The sequence below is a fragment of the Phodopus roborovskii genome, unplaced genomic scaffold (assembly GCF_943737965.1).
Source record: "Phodopus roborovskii unplaced genomic scaffold, PHOROB, whole genome shotgun sequence".
Lineage (NCBI taxonomy): Eukaryota > Metazoa > Chordata > Mammalia > Rodentia > Cricetidae > Phodopus > Phodopus roborovskii.
Genome location: NW_026126637.1, coordinates 811,757 through 832,052, shown reverse-complemented (window position 1 = coordinate 832,052; position 20,296 = coordinate 811,757). Strand labels below are relative to the sequence as shown.

The window sequence follows — 20,296 nt, the reverse complement described above, 5'->3', positions numbered from 1 at the left end:
TTGCTCACCTATGTGAAAAGAGAGCATGGAACTCACGAGTGATAAGGAGTGCATCAGGAAGAAAAACAATTCTTCTAAAAAGTCAAGATGAGCATATTCTAATAAATAGAGAATTGGTCTTTGGCCATAAAATTGTGTTATCACATTCTCTGGAGGTTGCCTGTATTTGTGAGTATCTTAGAAATGACATAAAGTTTTCACTTGACCAAGGTGAGTAAGATGCCCATGAACAGGAGTAGAACAGAAGTGGTATATCTGTCTTCACTTCATTCCTTTAATTGCAACAAAGAGAGGAAATGATAGTCATGTATTTGCGTTTGTATGGGTGCATGTGAATGCCTTTATTAGAGTTAAAACTACATATGTATATATATATATATGTGTGTGTGTGTGTGTGTATGTGTGTGTGTATGTGTGTATACACACATTATATTTAATGTAAGTTAACACGTTATGTATGAACATGTGTATATTCATATATGATAACAATGTGTATATAGATGTTTAGATGTATATATGTTATTAGCATATACACACAAGATGGTTTGATCCTTAAGGGTTCCTTCATAGTCCCTTTTTATCACTGTGTAGCCCTCTCTCTAATTTCAGTCATCACTCAGGTATACTTCACACAGTTTTTGGTTATTGGATATCTGGATCTGTTACCCATCCCTCCCAGATTTAATTTTCACTGAGTTCTGTAACAATTTTATATAAGTAAAATTTGTCAAAAGAATTATTTCATTCCTTACTTCATATGTTACTTCTACAATTATTTTCCCCAAAATAAAACAAGTACAGGATATGAAATTGTAATTAAGGAATAATTTTAAGGCCTCAATAGTTGTACTGATGCCAGGTACCAACTGCATTACACATGGGCATAGTAACAGTCTTTGGGCACAAATGATTACTATGTATAAAATTTCAAGTTCTTAAAGTTATTTCTTTATTATTCTTGAAGGAAATTAATGCTAGATACACAATGAAACTGCCTCTTCCACTTACCTGAGGAGCCCTAGTTACACTGGCAAATATGCCCTATACTCAAATGCACTCACCTTCTCTTTCAGAAAGCCAGTATCCACACTCAGGACCACACAACTGAGGAAGGGAGCTGTGCAAATGCACTATCTGATCCAATTTGCCACAAGCTAGTAGCTGGTACACTGGATGAACTAATGATTGCCACAGAAGCATGCTTCTGAACTCATGTGTGCATAAACCCTGATATAAATGTCAGTTTCATTAATACACAAATGTTTGATATTTTACATCAAAAGTAGAAGTATATTATAAATCTCCAGAACCCGTTTTTCATGCTTTTTAAACTAAAAAAAAAACCAACAAACAAATAAAGCCCTCACTAGTAGCTGAAGAAAGTAGATGTTTTAAAATAATTATTTATACTAAACATTAAAGAAACCAAACAATTCGAATGAATTGTTATAAGTGGATCAAGTACATTTATTCTTTTGATGGATTTTCCTCTGTGACAAACTGTCTCAGCTCCTAATAGCTTCTAATCAGGCAAATCTTCAACTTCTAAAAGGCACAGAACCATAAGTCACTGCAAATTTCTTCAGTGTCAGCATTTTAAATTATTTTATGAACATTGATATTGTGACTGTCTCTTAATTTTTAATGTTTTCATTGTTGTTTACACCAGGTGACAGGAATGATTAACAGCAGTGTCAATGATGACTTCATTCTGGTGGGTTTCTCAGACCAGCCAGAGCTGGAAAGAACACTCTTCGTAGTTATTTTGATTTCTTATCTTCTCACTCTGGTGGGAAATTCGATAATTATTCTGATCTCTTCGATAGATCCTAAACTCAAAACCCCTATGTACTTTTTTCTTACTCACCTCTCCCTCGTGGACATCTGCTTCACCACCAGTATTGTCCCCCAACTGCTGTGGAACCTGAAAGGACCAGCCAAGACCATTACAGCTGTGGGCTGTGCAGTGCAGCTTTATGTCTCTTTGACTCTGGGCTCTACTGAGTGCATTCTCCTGGCAGTAATGGCTTTTGACCGCTATGCTGCTGTCTGCAAACCTCTCCACTATGTTGCTGTGATGAATCCACAGCTCTGTCGGGCTCTAGCAGGAATCTCGTGGCTCAGTGGAATAGGAAATGCTCTCATCCAGGGAACAGTCACTCTTTGGCTTCCCCGCTGTGGCCACCTGTGGCTGCACCATTTCTTCTGTGAAGTCCCTTCCATGATCAAGCTTGCCTGTGTGGATATTCATGCCAATGAGATCCAGCTCTTTGTGGCCTCATTGGTCTTGCTGCTTTTACCCTTAACACTGATACTGACATCGTATGGATACATAGTCAAAGCAGTTGTAAGAATCAAGTCAGCCCAGGCGTGGCGCAGAGCCCTGGGCACATGTGGATCCCACTTGATGGTGGTGTCTCTGTTTTATGGGAGCAGCACTGCCATCTACATCCAGCCGAACAGCTCATATGCCCACACCCACGGGAAGTTCATCTCTCTCTTCTATACTGTCATGACCCCGACCCTTAATCCCCTCATCTACACACTGCGTAATAAGGAGGTGAAAGGGGCTCTGAGACGGCTCCTTAATAGAGATTCTGGAGTGTGTAAAGGAAGCACAGCACATGATGGCAGTGAGTTTATGACTAGAGGATCCTGAACATACTGTCTTATATTCTTGCCCTGGAGTCCTCTCAGCCTTTGACGCTCACTGAAGGTTTGCCAGTGTTGCATTGCTCTTGGCCTTGCTGTCTTTTAGATCTTTTCCCAGGATGCTCCGGGCCCAGGATATAGTTCCCTAAACCCTCAAAGTCCCTGACTGTTCTGCTTCTCACAATCTCTAGATTCTCCCTACCTTTCTTTTATTTCTCCTTTGCACACGAGCTCACAAACACTACCGTAATTCCTCATTGCATGTCCCTTCCCACAAATATTTTAGTAACCCTACAAAGCAGCTGTTCCCACTTTTACAGCAAACCCCACCATCAACATTGTAGAGAAAAAAAAAGTGGGGAACTTAGAATACAGACTTAGGATTTTTAACTCCATTACTTCTTTCTTTTTGAACTTCTGCAAATTTTAGTCAAATCTTCATTGACTAAATGAAGATTTAGCTGTTATAAGCTAAAAAGTAATGTTCATCATTATAATGAAGAACACTTAGCTGTACTGACTTTGAAATGGAGTAGGCACTTCCCTGACAGAGAGAATACCATTAATAACAGACTGGATAACTTTGTCCTGTGCAAAATGTAAGTTACTGAGAACTGACACATTAAGTTACAGCCCATAACCTGTGTCTCTAACCTCTGAGCTGACTTAACTGTGTCAAGCAAGATTGCACACATCTGCATAGGAGAGTTTGATGCTTGGAAACTGAATACTGAATAGTTCAATCTATCCTCCTTAATTGTACACCCACCAACTCTGTCTGTCTTCATTCATGTGGAAGGAATCAATACATGATGGGAAATTACAGAGAATGTCAATCACCATGCCCCATCAGTCTTTCTTTGTAATGGAGTCCCCTGCAGCTCACTCTCCTAAACTTCAGTCTGTGATCTAGCTACTTTCTAGTCTGTTTTTGCCTGTAGTGTAAACAGTACACAGTTTCCTCATCTTCTGGTCTGAAGAGAGGCCATACTCCACACACAAATCCATTACCTGTTCTGCCATGGATGGGCCATCCACTATGTAACTCAAGTTAGTAATTTTACAACTCTGTGGTGCTGCAAACATGTAATCCAAGATTTAGGGTGGTTAGTCAGGAGGATAACAAAGGCAATGCCCTGTGGGGCTACAGACAGGGTTCAGGTCCACCTCAATCAATATGGGAGGTCTTGACTCGAAGCTGCTTTTGCAAAAGAATGAAGATGCAGATGTTCTAGAATTAATATAACACATCAGAACTTAATGTTGGTTGTGACCCTGTAATAGACCCTTGAGCAGCATTTAGAGGCCAGATTTTTAATGGCAGGATGAGCCCTTCTGACAATTGTAAATCAGGGTTTTCTCCTTTGTTATGGGAATATAGCTGGTTAATCCTGAGTAACAAACATTTACATTTTATGCTAATCTCTAACAGGCACCATTATTATGGTACTTACCTTTGGGATTTGGGGATGCACACCTCCTTTACCTAAATTCTACTTTGTGACTTGATGTCTCCAAATGACTGGTTGTTCCTCATACCATCAATTCTACTCCTCTACAGCACAGTTTAGCAGTGGAGTGCTACTCTACACAGGAAATACTGTTTACAAGCTCCACAGAATTACCTTCAGATGGATCCTAAACTTAAATATTAAATGTTCAAAATACTAGAGAGACCATGGATCCCTAACTTTGATAAATCTGTTTCCTAGTGACAACACAGGCACTGAGGGTACCGGCATTTCACAGTGATATCAATAACAAGGATATTTCAAAGTACAGTTTCACCCCCAATGCTCTACAGAGATGCAGCCGGCAGAGGGAAGTTACTCAGAGGCTGCCAGACTGGCCCCTGGAATTACAAAGATCACATCGGACCATGCTGGACCATACAGGACATGGGGAACTCTTGTGTCTGGTTCCTGGCTCCCACCCGGCCAAGGGAGGACCCACCACACTAGTTCCCATGGCTCAACTGGCCACTCCTCCCACTCTGTGGATAGCAACCCATAGCTCACCATGCCTTGTTTTTCCAGCTTGCCCATGCTCTCTGCTGAGCTCCCTGCAGCACTCACAGCACAGCACAGCACACAGGTGGTGTCAGCTTCTCTCCAAAGCCAAACCTGAAGTTGGCAGCTCAAAGGGCCCTAAGCAGGCTCAGTTAACAAAACTATTTCTGAAGATGATAACAGTGTTAAAACAGAGACATTTGGGTGCATTCTTACTTCAAAGTCATGGAAAAACATATAAATTATGAAAATGATGGAAAGAAATGTCTCTGGCATGTTTGTCTTGAACCACAAAATCTAGCTGAAAATCACATAAATGACATAGTAAAAGGAGATTGCTTGGGGAGACTATGTGACCTATCAATCTTGGTTTCAAATTTAAAAAATAACTAACAACACAACTGTAAGGATTCAAGCATCCTGAAGAAGCTGGCCTGATAGAAATATGGAATGGTCTTTTGAAGACACAGTTACAACATCAATTAGGTGGCAGCATTTTGAAGGCTGAGGCAAGGTTCTCCAGAGGGTAGTATATGCTCTGAATGAGTATCCAATATATGGTATAGTTTCTTCTATAGCCAGGATCCATGGGTCCAGGAATCAAGGGATAGAAAAAAATAAATAGTTCCACTCACTACCACCCCTAGTAACCACCTAGGGAAGTTTTTGCTTCCTGTTTTTTTCATCTCTAAATTCTGCTGACCTAGAAGTTTTGATTCAAGAGTGGGGAATGCTCCTTCCAAAAGCCATAACAAACATTATATAGAAATGGAAACTCAGACTTCCCTGTGGTCATTTTGGGCTTCAAATGTCCTTAAACCAACAGTCTGAAGGAGGAATAACACCATTATGAGAGGTGATATATCCAGATTACCATAGGGAAATTGGATTGCCTCTCAATAATGGAGGAAAGAAGGATTATGTCTGGAGTTCAAGAGATCCTTTAGGGCATCTCTTGTTACTACTATACCCTGTGATTAACATTAATGGGGAACTACAACAATCTAATCCAGGAAGGATGATATGGGTCACAGAGCGATCAGGAATGAAGGTATGGGTCTTGTGTTTTGCTTCTTTCTTGTAGTAACTTTGTTGAGTATACTGAGATAACTATTTGTACATTAGTTGTCTGAAAACAATTTTCCCAATCAAAAGGGAATACCAATTAAAGAACAAGAGGCATACACAACACCAAATAGACTGGCCCAGAAAAGAAACCCTGCATAAATAATCAAAATACTAAACGTGCCAGGTGGGTGGTACCTTTAATCCCAGCACTCAAGAGGCAGAGGCAGCCCAGCCTGGTCCAGAAAGTGAGTTCAAGGACAGGGTCCAAAGATACACAGAGAAACTCTGTCCCAAAAAGCCAAACCAAATAAAAAAAAAATCAAAACAAACAAATAAAAACAATAAAGTGCAAAAATACACTGAAACCTGCAAAGGAAAGAGACCATACCACATACAAAAGCTGACTCATTAGATTAATTCCTGACTTTTAAATGGATTCTCTGAAATACTGAGGTACCTGGGTGCATGTTCTACAAGATGCCAGCATAAACTACTATACCCAGCAAAGCTGTCATTCATATCAATGGAAGAGGAGAAACATTTTACAATAAAATCAACTTTAGCCAATTTCTGTCCATAAATCCAGGCCTAAAAAAATAAGTATCAGTCTGAAGATAAGGCTTACTACATGTAAGAAAAGGGAAATGATACATAATCCTGTAACAGTTCATCAAAAGAGGGAGAAAACCTGGGAAGAGAAATTAGATTCTATCTACAGGGTAAATTGGGGGTAGGGAATATAGTAAGCAGGAGGGGATGAAGGATGAAAACCGGAGGGAACAAGATGTCCTAGACATGGAGGGATGCAATGGAAGAGCAATTAAAATGATATCTTAATAAAGAAAGCCACTATGGGCTTAGGGAGAAACCTGGTGCTAGGGTAACTCCCAAGAAACCAAAAGGAGAACCCCTAAGACTTCTAGCCATAGTAGAGAGGATGTCTGAACTGGCCTTGTAATCAGATCAATGAATACACCAACTGTCATTATAGAGCCCTCTAGATGCTGAGATCACAACCAAGAAAAAGGTCAACCTCCAGGAATTCAGGTGAAGACTGGGAGGAATGAACATAAGAGTAAGGGAAGTCAATATCATGATGGAGAAATTTACAGACAGCTGCACCAAGCTCATGGCCACTCATGGCCACTAGACCTATAACTGTAGAGACTCCAGGGAACCAAACTAAACCTTCCATAAGTGAAAGACATCTGGGAAGCTTGAACTATCAGAGGGGCCCCTGACAGTAGGATCATGATACAAACCCTGTACATAAGCTACCTTGTTGGAGCCCATTCTTTAGGGTGAGATGCCATGCTCAGAGGCAGTAGGACCATGATATAATCCCAATACATGAGCTAGTTTGTTGGAGCCCATTCCCTATGGTGGGTTGCCATGGCCAGTCTTAATGCATGGGAGAGGGGCTGGGCCCTGACCCAACCTATTACAGCAGGCAATGTTGTCTCCTCATGGGAGCCCTTACCCATGAGGAGGAGTGGACTGGGGGTGGTATAGAGGGAGCTAGGTGTTGCTTGGTGTCATTTAACACACAGTAAAACTTTCTTCAAAATCAAGGGCTAAGACTATAGTATAGTTCAGTAGTAGTTTGAGGCCATAAATCTCAATTCTCAGGATAAACATAAGTAGGGAGAAGGGCATAGATAACCTTGCAAGCTACCTGACACTTATCACAAGAACCCACAGTGAAAATCCCTAGGAAGATACTGGTAGATTGATATAGAATGTTCCAGCCTACAGCATAGTAGGTAAACACATTTCCATTTCTTGTAAGATACCCAACATCAGACATTTTATTATAAAAAACAACAGACTAATGTATGTTTTATCATCTGCATTCTAAGCACCTGTGGATTACTTTCAGGTTGCCTGCTTGTAATATGGTTGCTTTCTTATGGGAGACAATAGAGGTCTCCCTGGTTTTGTTGTTTCAAGTAGACCTACAGTGATCTGTTACAATAACTTTTTCCCACCCCATCCTGACTCTACAACTGTGTCAGCCCCAAATGAACACTCAAATGCTGTATTAGTTATGAAGCTGTTGGCCAATGACTAGGGCTTATTTGCTAGCCCTGTCTTAATTATAAACCCATTTCTATTAATCTATGTATTCCCACATGGTCTTATCTTACTGGAGGAACTTCCAGACCTCCTTCCTCCACTAAGTAGCAACTCCTCTCTGCCTACACTTCCCAGAATCCTCCTCATCCCCTAGTCCCACCTATCTTGCTGTCCTATTGGTCACAGTGTCTTATTCATCAATCAATAAAATAAACCTATACAGACTAAAAGGAGAATTGTAGGTATGTGGTCTGTGGACTTGTAACCGCAGCCACCACCCCCCCCTTCAGGCAGATGGAAGTGGAAAGAGAGAGGAGCTTGAGACATGGCTTTCCTTTGTGCACTCTTTCTGGCAGGTCAGCAGATCCAATAGGAAGAGCAGGGAAATGCTCCAGCGGTTCTTTGTAGTGTGTGTGTGTGTGTGTGTGTGTGTGTGTGTGTGTGTGTGTGTGTATGTGTAATTCTTCCCCAATAAGCAACCATCTATCATTTATCTTGGGTCTAGTGACATAATTATATCCTTGCCTTCAGTGGTCAGCCCTATAATGGAGGGGAAGGGAGCTATAGAGTGAAAAGAGGCCATACACAGAGCTTCAGAGCAAAGAGACAAGTCTTGCAATAATAGGGGACCTGCAAGTCAGGTGCAGGACCAGAGTTAAAAACAGGTGCTCATCACAGGAAAGGTGACCCATCCTGGTGAATGACTGAAAGGCAGGGTCTTAGTCTGGTCATTCTATATCCAGAATCCCTCCCCTCCCCCATTCCCTGGAGAACTTGAGATGGCACTTTGGGGACATAAAGGAGACTTTCAATGCAAGAGACACCCATATTTCCCAGAATGGAGCCTCTGTGAACTCTTGAGCTTCTGCAGCTATAGCCAAGGTTCTCAGCCTGAAGGTATTTTGAGGGGAAGAACTATCTCCAACAGAGGGAATGCTCATGCAGGGATCTCTTAATGGAGGTAGAATGGTAGCCATCAAGCTTGTAAGAGAACAGCCTTGTTCTTTGTCTATTTTAAAAAATGACAAGGCTGGGGGTGGGGGAGTAATAAGCTCATTTGGTAGAGAGCTTGCCCAGGATGAAAAGCTCTGAGTTTCATTTCCTGAGCCTAATATAAAGTGGACACACCATTACTTGCCTATAATTTTAGCATTTAGGTGGTGGAGGCAAGAAGACCAGAAGTTCAAAGTCATCCAGTTCAGGCCCAGCAAGGACTAAAGGAGACCCTGTCCCACCATCACCACCAAAAGTACATCTGAATTCAAGCTGAGAAAAAACCGGCTACTGTAACTGGACATTTCTCTTCCTACCACTTTTAAATTTTAAGCTGTTTTTAATTATAAGCTGTTTGGCCTATTACCTCAGGCTTATTATTAACTAGCTCTCACAATTTAAATTAACCAATTTCTACTAGTCTATATTTTACCATGAGGCTTAGGTGGAGCTGCAGGATAGGCAACCTGAGTTAGATCTGAGATTAGAAACCTAAAAGTGGGAAAAGAAACCAGATGGACAAGTGGAGCCTAGAAAACCATACTGAAAGGAGGCACTGTTGCAAGTTGTGAAACAATGTGGTGGAGTACACTGAGCTTAGGTAGTTATGCTGAGCTAAGGTAGTCAGTGTTCAACTCTGACCACCGACATTGTCAGGAATGACTGGTGGAGGTCTGGCCCCAGCTAGCCACACTGCTCTGGCCAGTAGGGGGCACCAGGCCTCCATTGATATAGGGCTCTAGACAGCCTGAAAAAGCTCCTGCACTCCAAGCATCTGGTGGGCCTGCAGGCCACACATGAATATCATTATATCCTGACCAATACTGGTCTCCTTCAAGGGCAGAGCCACCTGCTGCTGGGATGTGGGGCCAACTGTAATGAAGCAGTGTTCTAAGAAGGAGGCCTCCATCTCCATGAATATGCTCAGCCTTTGCCCCACATTAATGACCATATTGAACTTAATTTTCTCTTCCTTAGTGACAACAGCCCAGAAACCACTATAGGGCCTTTTTCTGGGACCTTTTCCATATAAAATCAAGGTAAAGGATTTGCCATGCCAAGCCTTGAAGGGAGCCAACCCTGTAGGGAGAGGACATTACGTGTTTTCAGAGTCGTTTCTGCATGCCTTCCCATTTTTCCTGGTCAGCAGCAATATCTGCCTCCACCTCCACCCCCACACCTACCAAAGATGGAAGTTCCTGTAAGTATCTATCCACCAAAAAAGAAGGAAGGAAGGAAGGAAGGAATGTGGGAGTGTTCAGTGGTGATAGATCATTGTGTCCTATTCACTGGTCAGCTGAGTCAAACGTGAAGGCTTCATCGGTGCTTGATAAGCTGTGCCTTTGTGGTGACCTGCCAACTCAGCCCTCTGCTAGAAACCAGTGATGGGGAGATGCTTGAGCCTGCCCTAGACCCTGACTCCTCCTTTTTCCTGGTCACAACCACTCAAGTTTCACAAAGAAATAGAAGTCTTATCTCAACTTGAAAGGTCATGCTTTGTTGGAAGGGGTAGATTGGGGATGGGGGCAAAGGGAAGGTGGGACAGGGAATGAGTAAAGAGAAGAGGGGAAACTATGGTCAGGATGTAAAGTAAATTGAAATTTTTAATTAATAAAATGAATAAATAGGCCAGGTGGTGGTGGTTCATGCCTTTAATTCCAGGCAGAGAGGCAGGTGGATCTTGTCTACAGAGTGAGTTCCAGAACAGCCAGGATTGCTTCAAACAGAAATCTTGTCTCAAAAATCAAAACAAAAAACCTAAATAAATAAATGAGTAAATACATTCTGAATTAGAAAAAAAAGAAATCTAACTGTATTCAAAATCATATGAAGATGGCATCATGTATCTTTTCTAATGTACGGGACTTTCTGTATCAACAAAAGTGCTATTCACCTATCTCAGCCAAAGGAAAGGGCCCTGAAATATGGACAAAAGCCAAAGAACCTGGTTAAGTTGGAACGAAGCAATGGCCAGGTGAGATGCCAAAGCAAGGCAAAATTCTGTCCTGCAGTTGGGTGAAGCAACCTCTTCAGTAAAAAGGTAGAAAGAATACCTGAAATTTTCATGTAAAATAATGTAGTCAATGATAGCTGGGAAACAAGCATAGGACCAACCCAGACCCCCTGAACGTGGGTCTCAGTTAGAAGGCCTGGGCAGTCTATAGAACCTCTGGCAGTGGAACCAGGATGTATCCCTAGTGCTTGAAAGGACTTCAAGAGCCTATTCCCCATGGAGGGGATACTCCCTTAGCCTAGAGATATGGGGGGAGGGCCTAAGTCCTACCCCAAATGACTTGACAGATTGTGATAATCCCTCATGGAAGGCCTTACCCTCCCTGGGGAGTGGTTGAAGAATGGGATGGGGGAGTTGGTGGGCATTTTGGGAGGGAGGGAAAGGGAACTAGGATCAATATTAAAATAAGAAAAAATATTAAATAATAATAATAAATAATGTAGTCAAGATGTATCACATAGTTTTTATTAGATGACCTTAGCCTTATTTCGTTTGAACAATATTGATTAGAAATCTAGAATCTCAGTGTAATTGGCAATATATGTGAGGGCCCATTTAGTGCTCCTGTGAGTATCTGTGCATGTGGGTCTTCATGCCTACATTAAATAGTTATGCTATCATTACAAAACTTAAGGCAGTCCCCACCAGCTGGCAAGCAGGCGAGAGACCTGGCTCTATGATGCACCACCACTTCTGCAATCCACTGGTCTCTACAAAACCCTCTCTATTACCCAACCCCATGTACCCAAATATCCTCCCAGTGGCCATCCATTCCCCTCAACACCAGTAGACTACATAAGCAAGGCACAAATCACACTAGTGGGAAAAATAGATGAGTGATATGTCTCCTAGCTGAACTACCCCAAGGTCCAGACCCTAAATCCCAAGACACATCTGATGTCCCTACTCCTCCCATCCAAGCACCAGCAAGGCAATTGGGTTTTGCCCCTACCCTGGTCAAACTCCACTGCTCTGGGGCAGTCCCCACTGTTATGAGTGGTTTTCCCCGCTAACCCCCAATAACACACAGAGACTCTATATTACATATAAAAGCTGTAAGCCTGTTACTAGCATTTCTTATTGGCTAGCTATGTCTTAAATATTGACCCATTTCTATTAATATAAGTATTCCCATGTGGTCTTATCTTACCAGAGAGAGGGGCTGGCATTCTACTCTCCCCATCCTACATCTTGAATCTCCTCCCTACTACTTCCCGAATCCTCCTTTTCTCCTGGTCCTGCCTATCTTGCTTTCCTATTGGCCAACAATGCTTTATTCATTAACCAATAAGAGAAACATATTTACAGAATGACATCTCCCATCACTCCACCAGCTACAGCCATCACTGCACCACTACATCCACCAACCACTGGGCTCTGTCCCTCCAAGACCACTTTTCTACCAAACCCCATGCACCTGAACATCCTCCCCATGGCCAGTCCTTGACTGCAACCCCAGGAGACTACCCAGGTAGCCCATGCCAGTTGTAAAAACAAGCAGTTCTTATACCAGTTGGAAGAACAGACTACATAGGCACAGGTATGTCCACACCAGTTAAGAACAGATGAGTAAACACCAGTGTAAGAATACACTCAAAAACCAGAAGAGCAATATGGCACCTCCAGAACCCAGTCTTCCTACAACAGCAAAACCTGAACATTCCAATGCTGCTGAAACACAGGGAAATACCTTTATGAAGATGATAGAGCCCTTTAAAGAGGAAATAAAAAAAATTATAATAAAGAAATTGTAAGAAATCAATAAATCTCTCATAGAAAACCAAGAAAAACATGATCAACAGCTAAAGGAAACAGTACAAACAGTTCAAAACTGGAAATAAACAAGAACCACAGATGCAAGCATAACCAACAGAATGCAAAAAAAAAAAAAAAAGAGAGAGAGAGAGAGAGAGAGAGAGACTCTCAGGCATTAAAGATACGATAGAGGATTCATCAGTCAAAGAAAATGTCAGATCTAACAAATTCTTAACACAAAATATTTTAAATATCTAATAAATCTGGGACACCATGAAAAAAACAAATCTAAGAATAATACGGATGGAAGGAATTGTAGAGGGAAACTTTCCAAACATAAAGAAGGACATGCCTATGAAGGTACAAGTAGCTTACAGAACACCAAATAGACTGGACCAGAGGGGGTGAGAGGGGGAGAGAGAGAGAGCCCTTACCATATAATAATCAAAACACTAAACGCAGAATAAAGAAAGGATATTAAGAGCTGCAAAAGAAAAAGGCCAGGTAACATATAAAGACAGACGTAGCAGAATTAAATCTAAATTCTCACTAAAGACTCTGAAAGCCAGAAGGTCCCAGACAGACTTTTGCATACATTATGAGATCACAGATGCCAGCCCAAACTACTATGTGCAGGGAATTTTTTGATGAACATAGATGGAGAAAACAGATATCCCATGACAAAACCATATTTAAACAATACCTAACCATAAATCTAGCCCTACATAAAGTACTAGAAGGAAAACTCCAACCCAAGGAAGTTAGCTACACTCACAAAAATGGCAAATCCCAAAGAAGGGAAACACACACTACCACCACCAAAACAAAACCAAAAAGTAGCAGGAATTAACACTCTTTGATCATTAAAAGACACAGCCTAACCGAAAGGATGCAAAAACAGGTTCCATCCTTCTACTACATAAAAGAAGCACACTGCAACTTCAAATACAGACATTACCTCAGAGTAAAAGGTTGGGAAAAGATGTTCAAATCAAACAGCTAAGAAACAAGCTGGGGTAGCTATCCTAATATCTAACAAAATAGACTTCAAACCAAAATTAATCAAAAGAGATGGAGATGGACATTTCATATTCATCATAGGAAAAATCCAACAAGATGAAGTCTCAATTCTGAACATCTATGCCCAGAATACAAAGGCATCCATCCACATATTTACAGCCTCCTAGTCATTTCTTGTTTTATGGTTATCCAAATTATTACCAATATTGGAAAAGAATGGAGAGCAGGTAGAGAGCAGATCACTGGGTAGATTAAGCAAAACCTTGGTGATAAGGTCCCAAGAATCCCCTGAGGTGAACTGACTGCCTCCCATTGACTTGGAGATCAAGCAATAGGAAGATAGAGAGCAACCTCTGCATTTGCAACCTCAGGCATGTGTTGGAAATACAAAAATTCTCTATGATTGCCTGCAAAGAATCTGCTAGCACCAGGTCATGAAACCCCTGGGTCCTGTACACTAAACTAGAGAAGACAGGAAATTATGGCCAACCGAGGCAGAAGCAGATGGCTCATTGCACTGGGGGAGTGACTGATTGCAGGCTGTGTGTGGGAGAACACTCACCTGGTGAAGCTATAGAAAGTCTAACAGAAGAGAGTGGCTTTAAAGCATTGCATGGAATACAGAACCAAGGCCAGAGTACATACACACTATCAAGTTCAAAAAGTTGATGGCTGGCCTTTCTTGCTTATCAAACCTGCTGATAAAATGACAAGGAAGCTATGCTGATTGGTTTTAATTGTCAGTTTGACATAACTTAGAATCACCTGGGAAGGAAGTATGTTTCTCAGGAATTGTCTAATAGATTGTCCCATGAGCATCTACGTGGATTGTCTTCATAGCCTTAATTGATGTTGGAAACCTAGCCTGAAAGTAGGTGGTGCTATTCCTTGTTTTTGAGGTCTGATTTGTACAGAGTAAAGAAAGCTAGGTTAGTTAGGACTAGGCACTACCTCATTGATTCTCTCTCTGAATGTGATGAGCTTGAAGTTTCTGTCTCTAGGACTGTAACCACTAATTGGGAGCTAAAGTAAACCTTTTCTTTCTTAAATTACTTTTGGTTAGAGCATTCTGTTTGTTATTGTTTTTTAGACAGGGCTTTTCCTGCTGACCCGGAACTTGCCAGGCAGGTTAGGCTAGCTGGCTGTCAAGCTCCAGGGATTCACCAGTCTCTGCCCCTTAGCACTACCCCCCACCTCACCCTCTTTTCTTTTTTTCTTTCTTGTTTTCTTTTGTATTAACATTGGTTCTGGCTATCAAACTCAGATACTCTTGCATCTGCAGCATTCACTCTATAAAATGAGCCATGTCCCTTCTTTGGTAGTTTGAATGAGAAATAGTCTTCATAGGCTCAGGCATTTGAACACCTACCCTCCAATCTGAGGTACTATTTGAGGCAATTTAAGAGTCCAGCCTTGCTAGAGTGACTATGTCATTAAGGGTGAGCTTGAAAATTGTACACATTCTCTCCTACTTCCACTTTGCTCTCTCTGATTCTTGCTTGCATTTGAAGATGTGATCTCTCAGCTTTCTGCATGCCTGCTGCCTTATCTTCTGACCATGATGAACTTGTCATCCTCTGGATCCATAAGACAAAAGAATTTTTTTTTTCTTAAGCTGTCATAGCCATGGTGTTTTATCACAGCAACAGAAAAGTAACTAATACACTTTTCCTATTTTTTGTTTCTTCTCGAAAGAACAACTAAGGATCACGTCTTGAATACATTATAAACATCTCTCACCTTCCAATTCTGAAAATGCTTGGGCTGGAGAGATGGCTCAGACACTAAGAGCACTGACTACTCTTACAGAGGTTCTGAGTTCAGTTCCTGGCAACCACATGGTGGCTCACAACCATCTGTAATGATGTCTGGTACCCTCTTCTGGCCTTCAGACAGAATATTGTATACGCAATAAATAAAATCTTTAAAGAAAAGAAAATACTTGACAATATTATTCAATCAATTTGATGCTTTATGTTCAAGCTTTTACCTTTGGTAGACATGGATCTATAAAAAATTTATCATGTGATCTTTCTAGTAAAATCAATTGCTTTGAAGCTTAATTAGTGAGAAACAATATGTATTGTGGGTGGGGGCAATATATTTCAGTGCTTTCTTTCACTCTCTTTACATTCACTTGGTCTGAACAAACAATAGTTTCCCACAGAGATTTTTATACATGATTTCATTTACAAGAAATCTGTCAATCTTTGTTCAAAACTCACCCTCACAGATGTGAAGGCTTTTCAAATAACACCTTTTCTTAAAAGATGCAAGGCTTAAATGGAATTGGTTAGCTAAATACTGTTATTAAAGATTATTTTAATGATATAAAAGTCAAAGCCATAAACAATTCTACAAAGAAGTCTGCCTATTATAAAACCCACCTATTTCCACCTTATGTCTTCTTTATAGTCCCCACCCCCCTTTTCCTACTCCTTCTTGGTCCCAAGAGTACCAAACATTCTCATCAAAACTACCTATTCTGAGCCTAGTAGGTGGCACATGCATGCCATGCTAAGACTTGGGAGGAGGAGACAAGAAGAAAGAAGTTCAAGGCCATCCTTGGCTACATAGTGAATCTGGATACAGCATGCACTAAAAACAAGCAAAGTAAAACAACATTTAAAAAGCAGGGCTGCTGTGGAATGATCCTCTTAAGAACTGTAAAGATTTGTCACGTGAATTGGTTTAATACAATTCTGATTGCAAGCAGCCAGGCAGGAAGTATAGACATGGTGAGCAAACTAAGGATAATGAGAAGGAGAATGGCAGAGTCTAGAGTAGCCAGCCAAATACAGAGGGAGCAGGAGATGAATGTAAATAAAGGTACCTCTACACAGCAGAGAGTAAATGAGGAATATGGTAACTTAAAATGTAAAAGCTCATTAGTAATAAGCCTGAACTATTGTCTGAGCATTTATAAATAATACTATGTGTCTGTGTGGTAACTTGGAAGCAGCTACTGGGCAGGGAAGCAGGCAGTCATGAGAAAAATGTCCATTTACAAAAAGACATAATCATACATGTCAGTCTAAGAAGACAAAAACCAGGACTGGAGTTATTGTTCAGTAGTTAAGAGTACTTGCTGCTCTTCCAAAGGACAGATTTGATTCCCAGCACCCACATGGCAACTCACAATCCTCTATAACTATAGTTCCAAGGAATCAACACCTTCTCCCGGCCTCCATGGTCACTTGGACATATGTGGAGCACAGACATACTCAAACACACACACACACACACACTTTTTTAATGAAATAATTAAATTGTCTTGATGGATAAGTGTGGGAAGAGGGTAAGAAAATGGAGGTTAGAGGAAAATGGGAAGGATATGTTCAACACCCCCAATATACTTGCATAAAAATTAATAAAACAGAGAACATAAAGATTTGTTTGTCATTAATTTTGGAAATCTTAAGTCTAGATGCTGGCTTCTAGCATAGGAGTCCTTGCTGCTAAAACCAATAGTGTAAGGTGAAAGGGTAAAAGTAGAGAGAAACTGACTTGATAACCTGAAGACATCCATGCATCTGGAATTCTCATGACTTAAACAATACCCACTAGACCCTTCTTCCCAGCTCTGTCCATCAGGTCCATCCTCACACCCTTGTCTTTGAGCCCCTCTCACAATCTTATCCATAAGCCCACCCCTCCCCCAACTTTGTCTATGAGGCCCCTGTCTTAATTAGGGTTTTTATTGCTGTGGAGAGACACCAAGACCATTGCAACTCTTATAAGGAAAACATTTAACTTGAATAGCTCACTTCCAGCTTCAGAAGTTCATTCCATTATCATCATGGTGGGGATCATATTAGCATGCAGGCAGACATGGTGCTAGCTCCATCTTGATCAGAAAGCAACAGGAAGTAGACTGACTCACTGGGCATGGCTTGAACATATACGAGACTTTAATGTCTGTCTCAACAGGTACACACTTCCTCCAATAAGACAACACCTACTCCAGCAAATCCACACCTGCTAATAGTGCCACTCCCTATGAGATTATGGGGACCAATTTCATCCAAACTACCATAGCCCCTCTTTCCTATTGTGTCCATATGCCTTCTCTTTGCATCTTTGTCCTTAGGACTACTCCTCCTAACCATATTTATGACATCACTCCTCCTACCCTTGTCTATGAAGTCTCTCCTCCCAACTCTGTCCACAAAGCTTCTCCAGACTACTTTGTCTTTAGACCTTTCTGCACAATTCTGTCCTTCAGGCTCCTCTTCCCAACTCTTTTATGACTCTCCTTTATGCCATGAGTCCTTCCCTCCAAACTCTGTCTTTAAACCCCCTCCTGCCAACCCTGTTGCATTGAAGACTGAACTTTAAAAACAGACTTTAAAAAAAAGAGGTCATTTGCTATTGCACTAACTTCATACAACTGTGTGTGTGTGTGTGTGTGTGTACAAATAAGCATGTTTCTACCAGTTGCAAACAGAAAAGCTTCAGCAGATTTTAAACAGCTCTCTGCCTGGCCCATGCCCAACATCATCACATCCAAATAAAGCAAACTTAGCTGTCAGTCTTGGTCAATCAGCAGTTTCCGTTTGGCTTTCATTAAGGATGTGAAGATCCCTGCTTCTTGTTGGGTGAAGCTCTTCCAACTCTAGTTCTTAGCACTGCCTGATGCATGGACCATTCTTTGTTCAAATGAGAATCATTGTTTTCATTCATTAAAGCCAGTGAGATGGCTCCGTGAGTGTGTAAAAGTATGTGTCACCAAAGCTGACAACTCGGAATCTGTCCCTGGGAATCTCATGATGGAAGAAATAACTAACTTCTAAGAGTTGTCTCCTGACCCACATATGTGTGACCCTGCATGTACGCACACTTATATACACACATCTGTAAAATAAATACAGTAATTTGATATGTCTTAGGTTGTTATTTTGTGTATGCACACATGTGTATATCAAAATGCTCACGAGGAGGTAAGAGACAAAGTCTTCATTGTCTGTTCACTCCTTCCACAAAGTGGATCCCAGGAATCAAACTCAGGTCATCAGGCTTGGTAGCAAGCATCAGTAATCAATCCCTGGCCTAAAGTTATTTTCATAACTAGTCAGTGTGCAACATTCAGACAAAATCTTCTTGTCAAGCGTCAGTATAACCACTGGATTGAATTGTTTAAAGTCTTTGATGTGATTGCAGGACAACTTTGGTTTTCCCATTGGCAGGTTCTTCTCTCTTTGCTTTGCCCTCTACCTGTGAATCTGAAAGCTGTCCATTTAACCCTATGAACTCTGACCTCTGCTTTGGAGTCACTCTCCTCAAGAGCCACTTGCAGCCTCCATGTTTTTCCAAGCATTACTAATGATTCCAGCCTTTTTCACCTGCAATTATATAATAAACACACTTCACCTGAACGATAAGATGTTGATATTGAATAAACACAGGTAAGATTTTTCTCTCCAACTTAAAAGTTTCAAATGCTTAAATTTGAAAGCAGGTATAGGACATGGTATAACATATATATTTACAGATAGGAAAAAATATGGGGCCAGTGATTTAGTTCAGTTGTAGATAGCTTGCCTATCACATACCAGGTCCAGGGGTTGATTCCCAGCACTATGTACAACAGGGCGGTAGTCAATGTCTGTAATCCCAGCATCTGGGATGTAGAAGCAGGAGGATAAAATGTTTAAAGTTATCATCAGATACATAAACAGTTCAAGGCCAGCCTGGGCTATGTAAGTCCCTATCTCAAAATAAATAAATAAACTTCTGACAAAATGTCTCAGAGAGTAAAGGAATTTGTCACGAAGCCTGACCACCTGAGTATGATTCCCTAGGATGATGGAAGGGGAAAACTGACTCCTTGAGGTTCCTTTCTTTCACATATGCACTGTGGCATATATTTACTGTCCTCCCATAGTCAAATGTAATTACAAATTAAAAAAAGAAATCTTGCCGTTTTCAGGAAAGTGGATGAATCTGAATGTCATCATGTCAAGCCAAATCGCCAGATTTGGAAGACAAATATTGCATCCTCCCACTGATTCACAAACATATATTAAAAGAATATGACGGGAACACCAAAGGGGGAGTATTTTGATGAGGAAGAGGGGAAGAAAGGGCAATGTCAGATGAGACAAATATAGCATGCTTTTCCACATATGTAGAACCTACACAGGCAAACATACAAATATAAAAGCAGTAAGGACTATTTGCTAATTGGGTTAGTGAAGGTTTGAAGATTAGGATTCACCAGACCCGGTATAATTGAAGTGGAATTTATTAGTAAATAACTTACATGGAAAACAGTAAGTAACAGCTACAGTGTTCCTGCTTCAAGGAGACAGACCCTGCTCCCCATGCTCTCTGAGACCCAAAGAGGGTTCCCAATTTCCAATCCTCCCTCTTAAACCCAAAAGTCATGGCCACTGTTACCGGATCTCAGGCAAATATTTCCCTACAGGTTAGGGGGTGAGTGGGCTGGGTCGGCTGAAAGGGGTAAGTAAAGTCAAGTGGCATGTGAACAGAGTACCTGGTACGTGTATATGCAAATGTCATAATGAATTCCATTAGTTAGTACACCAAAAGGCTAAAGACACAGGAGGGGCTGCTGAAATGGTCCAGTATTGGAGGTCCAGATATTGAGGAGCAAGATGTGACTCAGAGATAGACTATGACCTCAAAGACGGTGCTCAAAGTCGGTGAGCTCACAGGAAGTGTTCACATCTTGAAATAAAGAGTGTGT

At 41.1% G+C, this 20,296-nt stretch overlaps 1 protein-coding gene across 1 annotated transcript; it reads left to right on the top strand.

Moving 5' to 3' along the window:
• The first annotated feature begins 1,666 nt into the window (after positions 1 to 1,666).
• Positions 1,667 to 2,659, top strand: LOC127239108 (olfactory receptor 2G3). The gene has a single exon (XM_051207897.1). The coding sequence runs from the start codon at positions 1,679 to 1,681 to the stop codon at positions 2,657 to 2,659; it is 981 nt and encodes a 326-aa protein (XP_051063854.1). The 5' UTR covers positions 1,667 to 1,678.
• Positions 2,660 to 20,296: the final 17,637 nt, after the last annotated feature.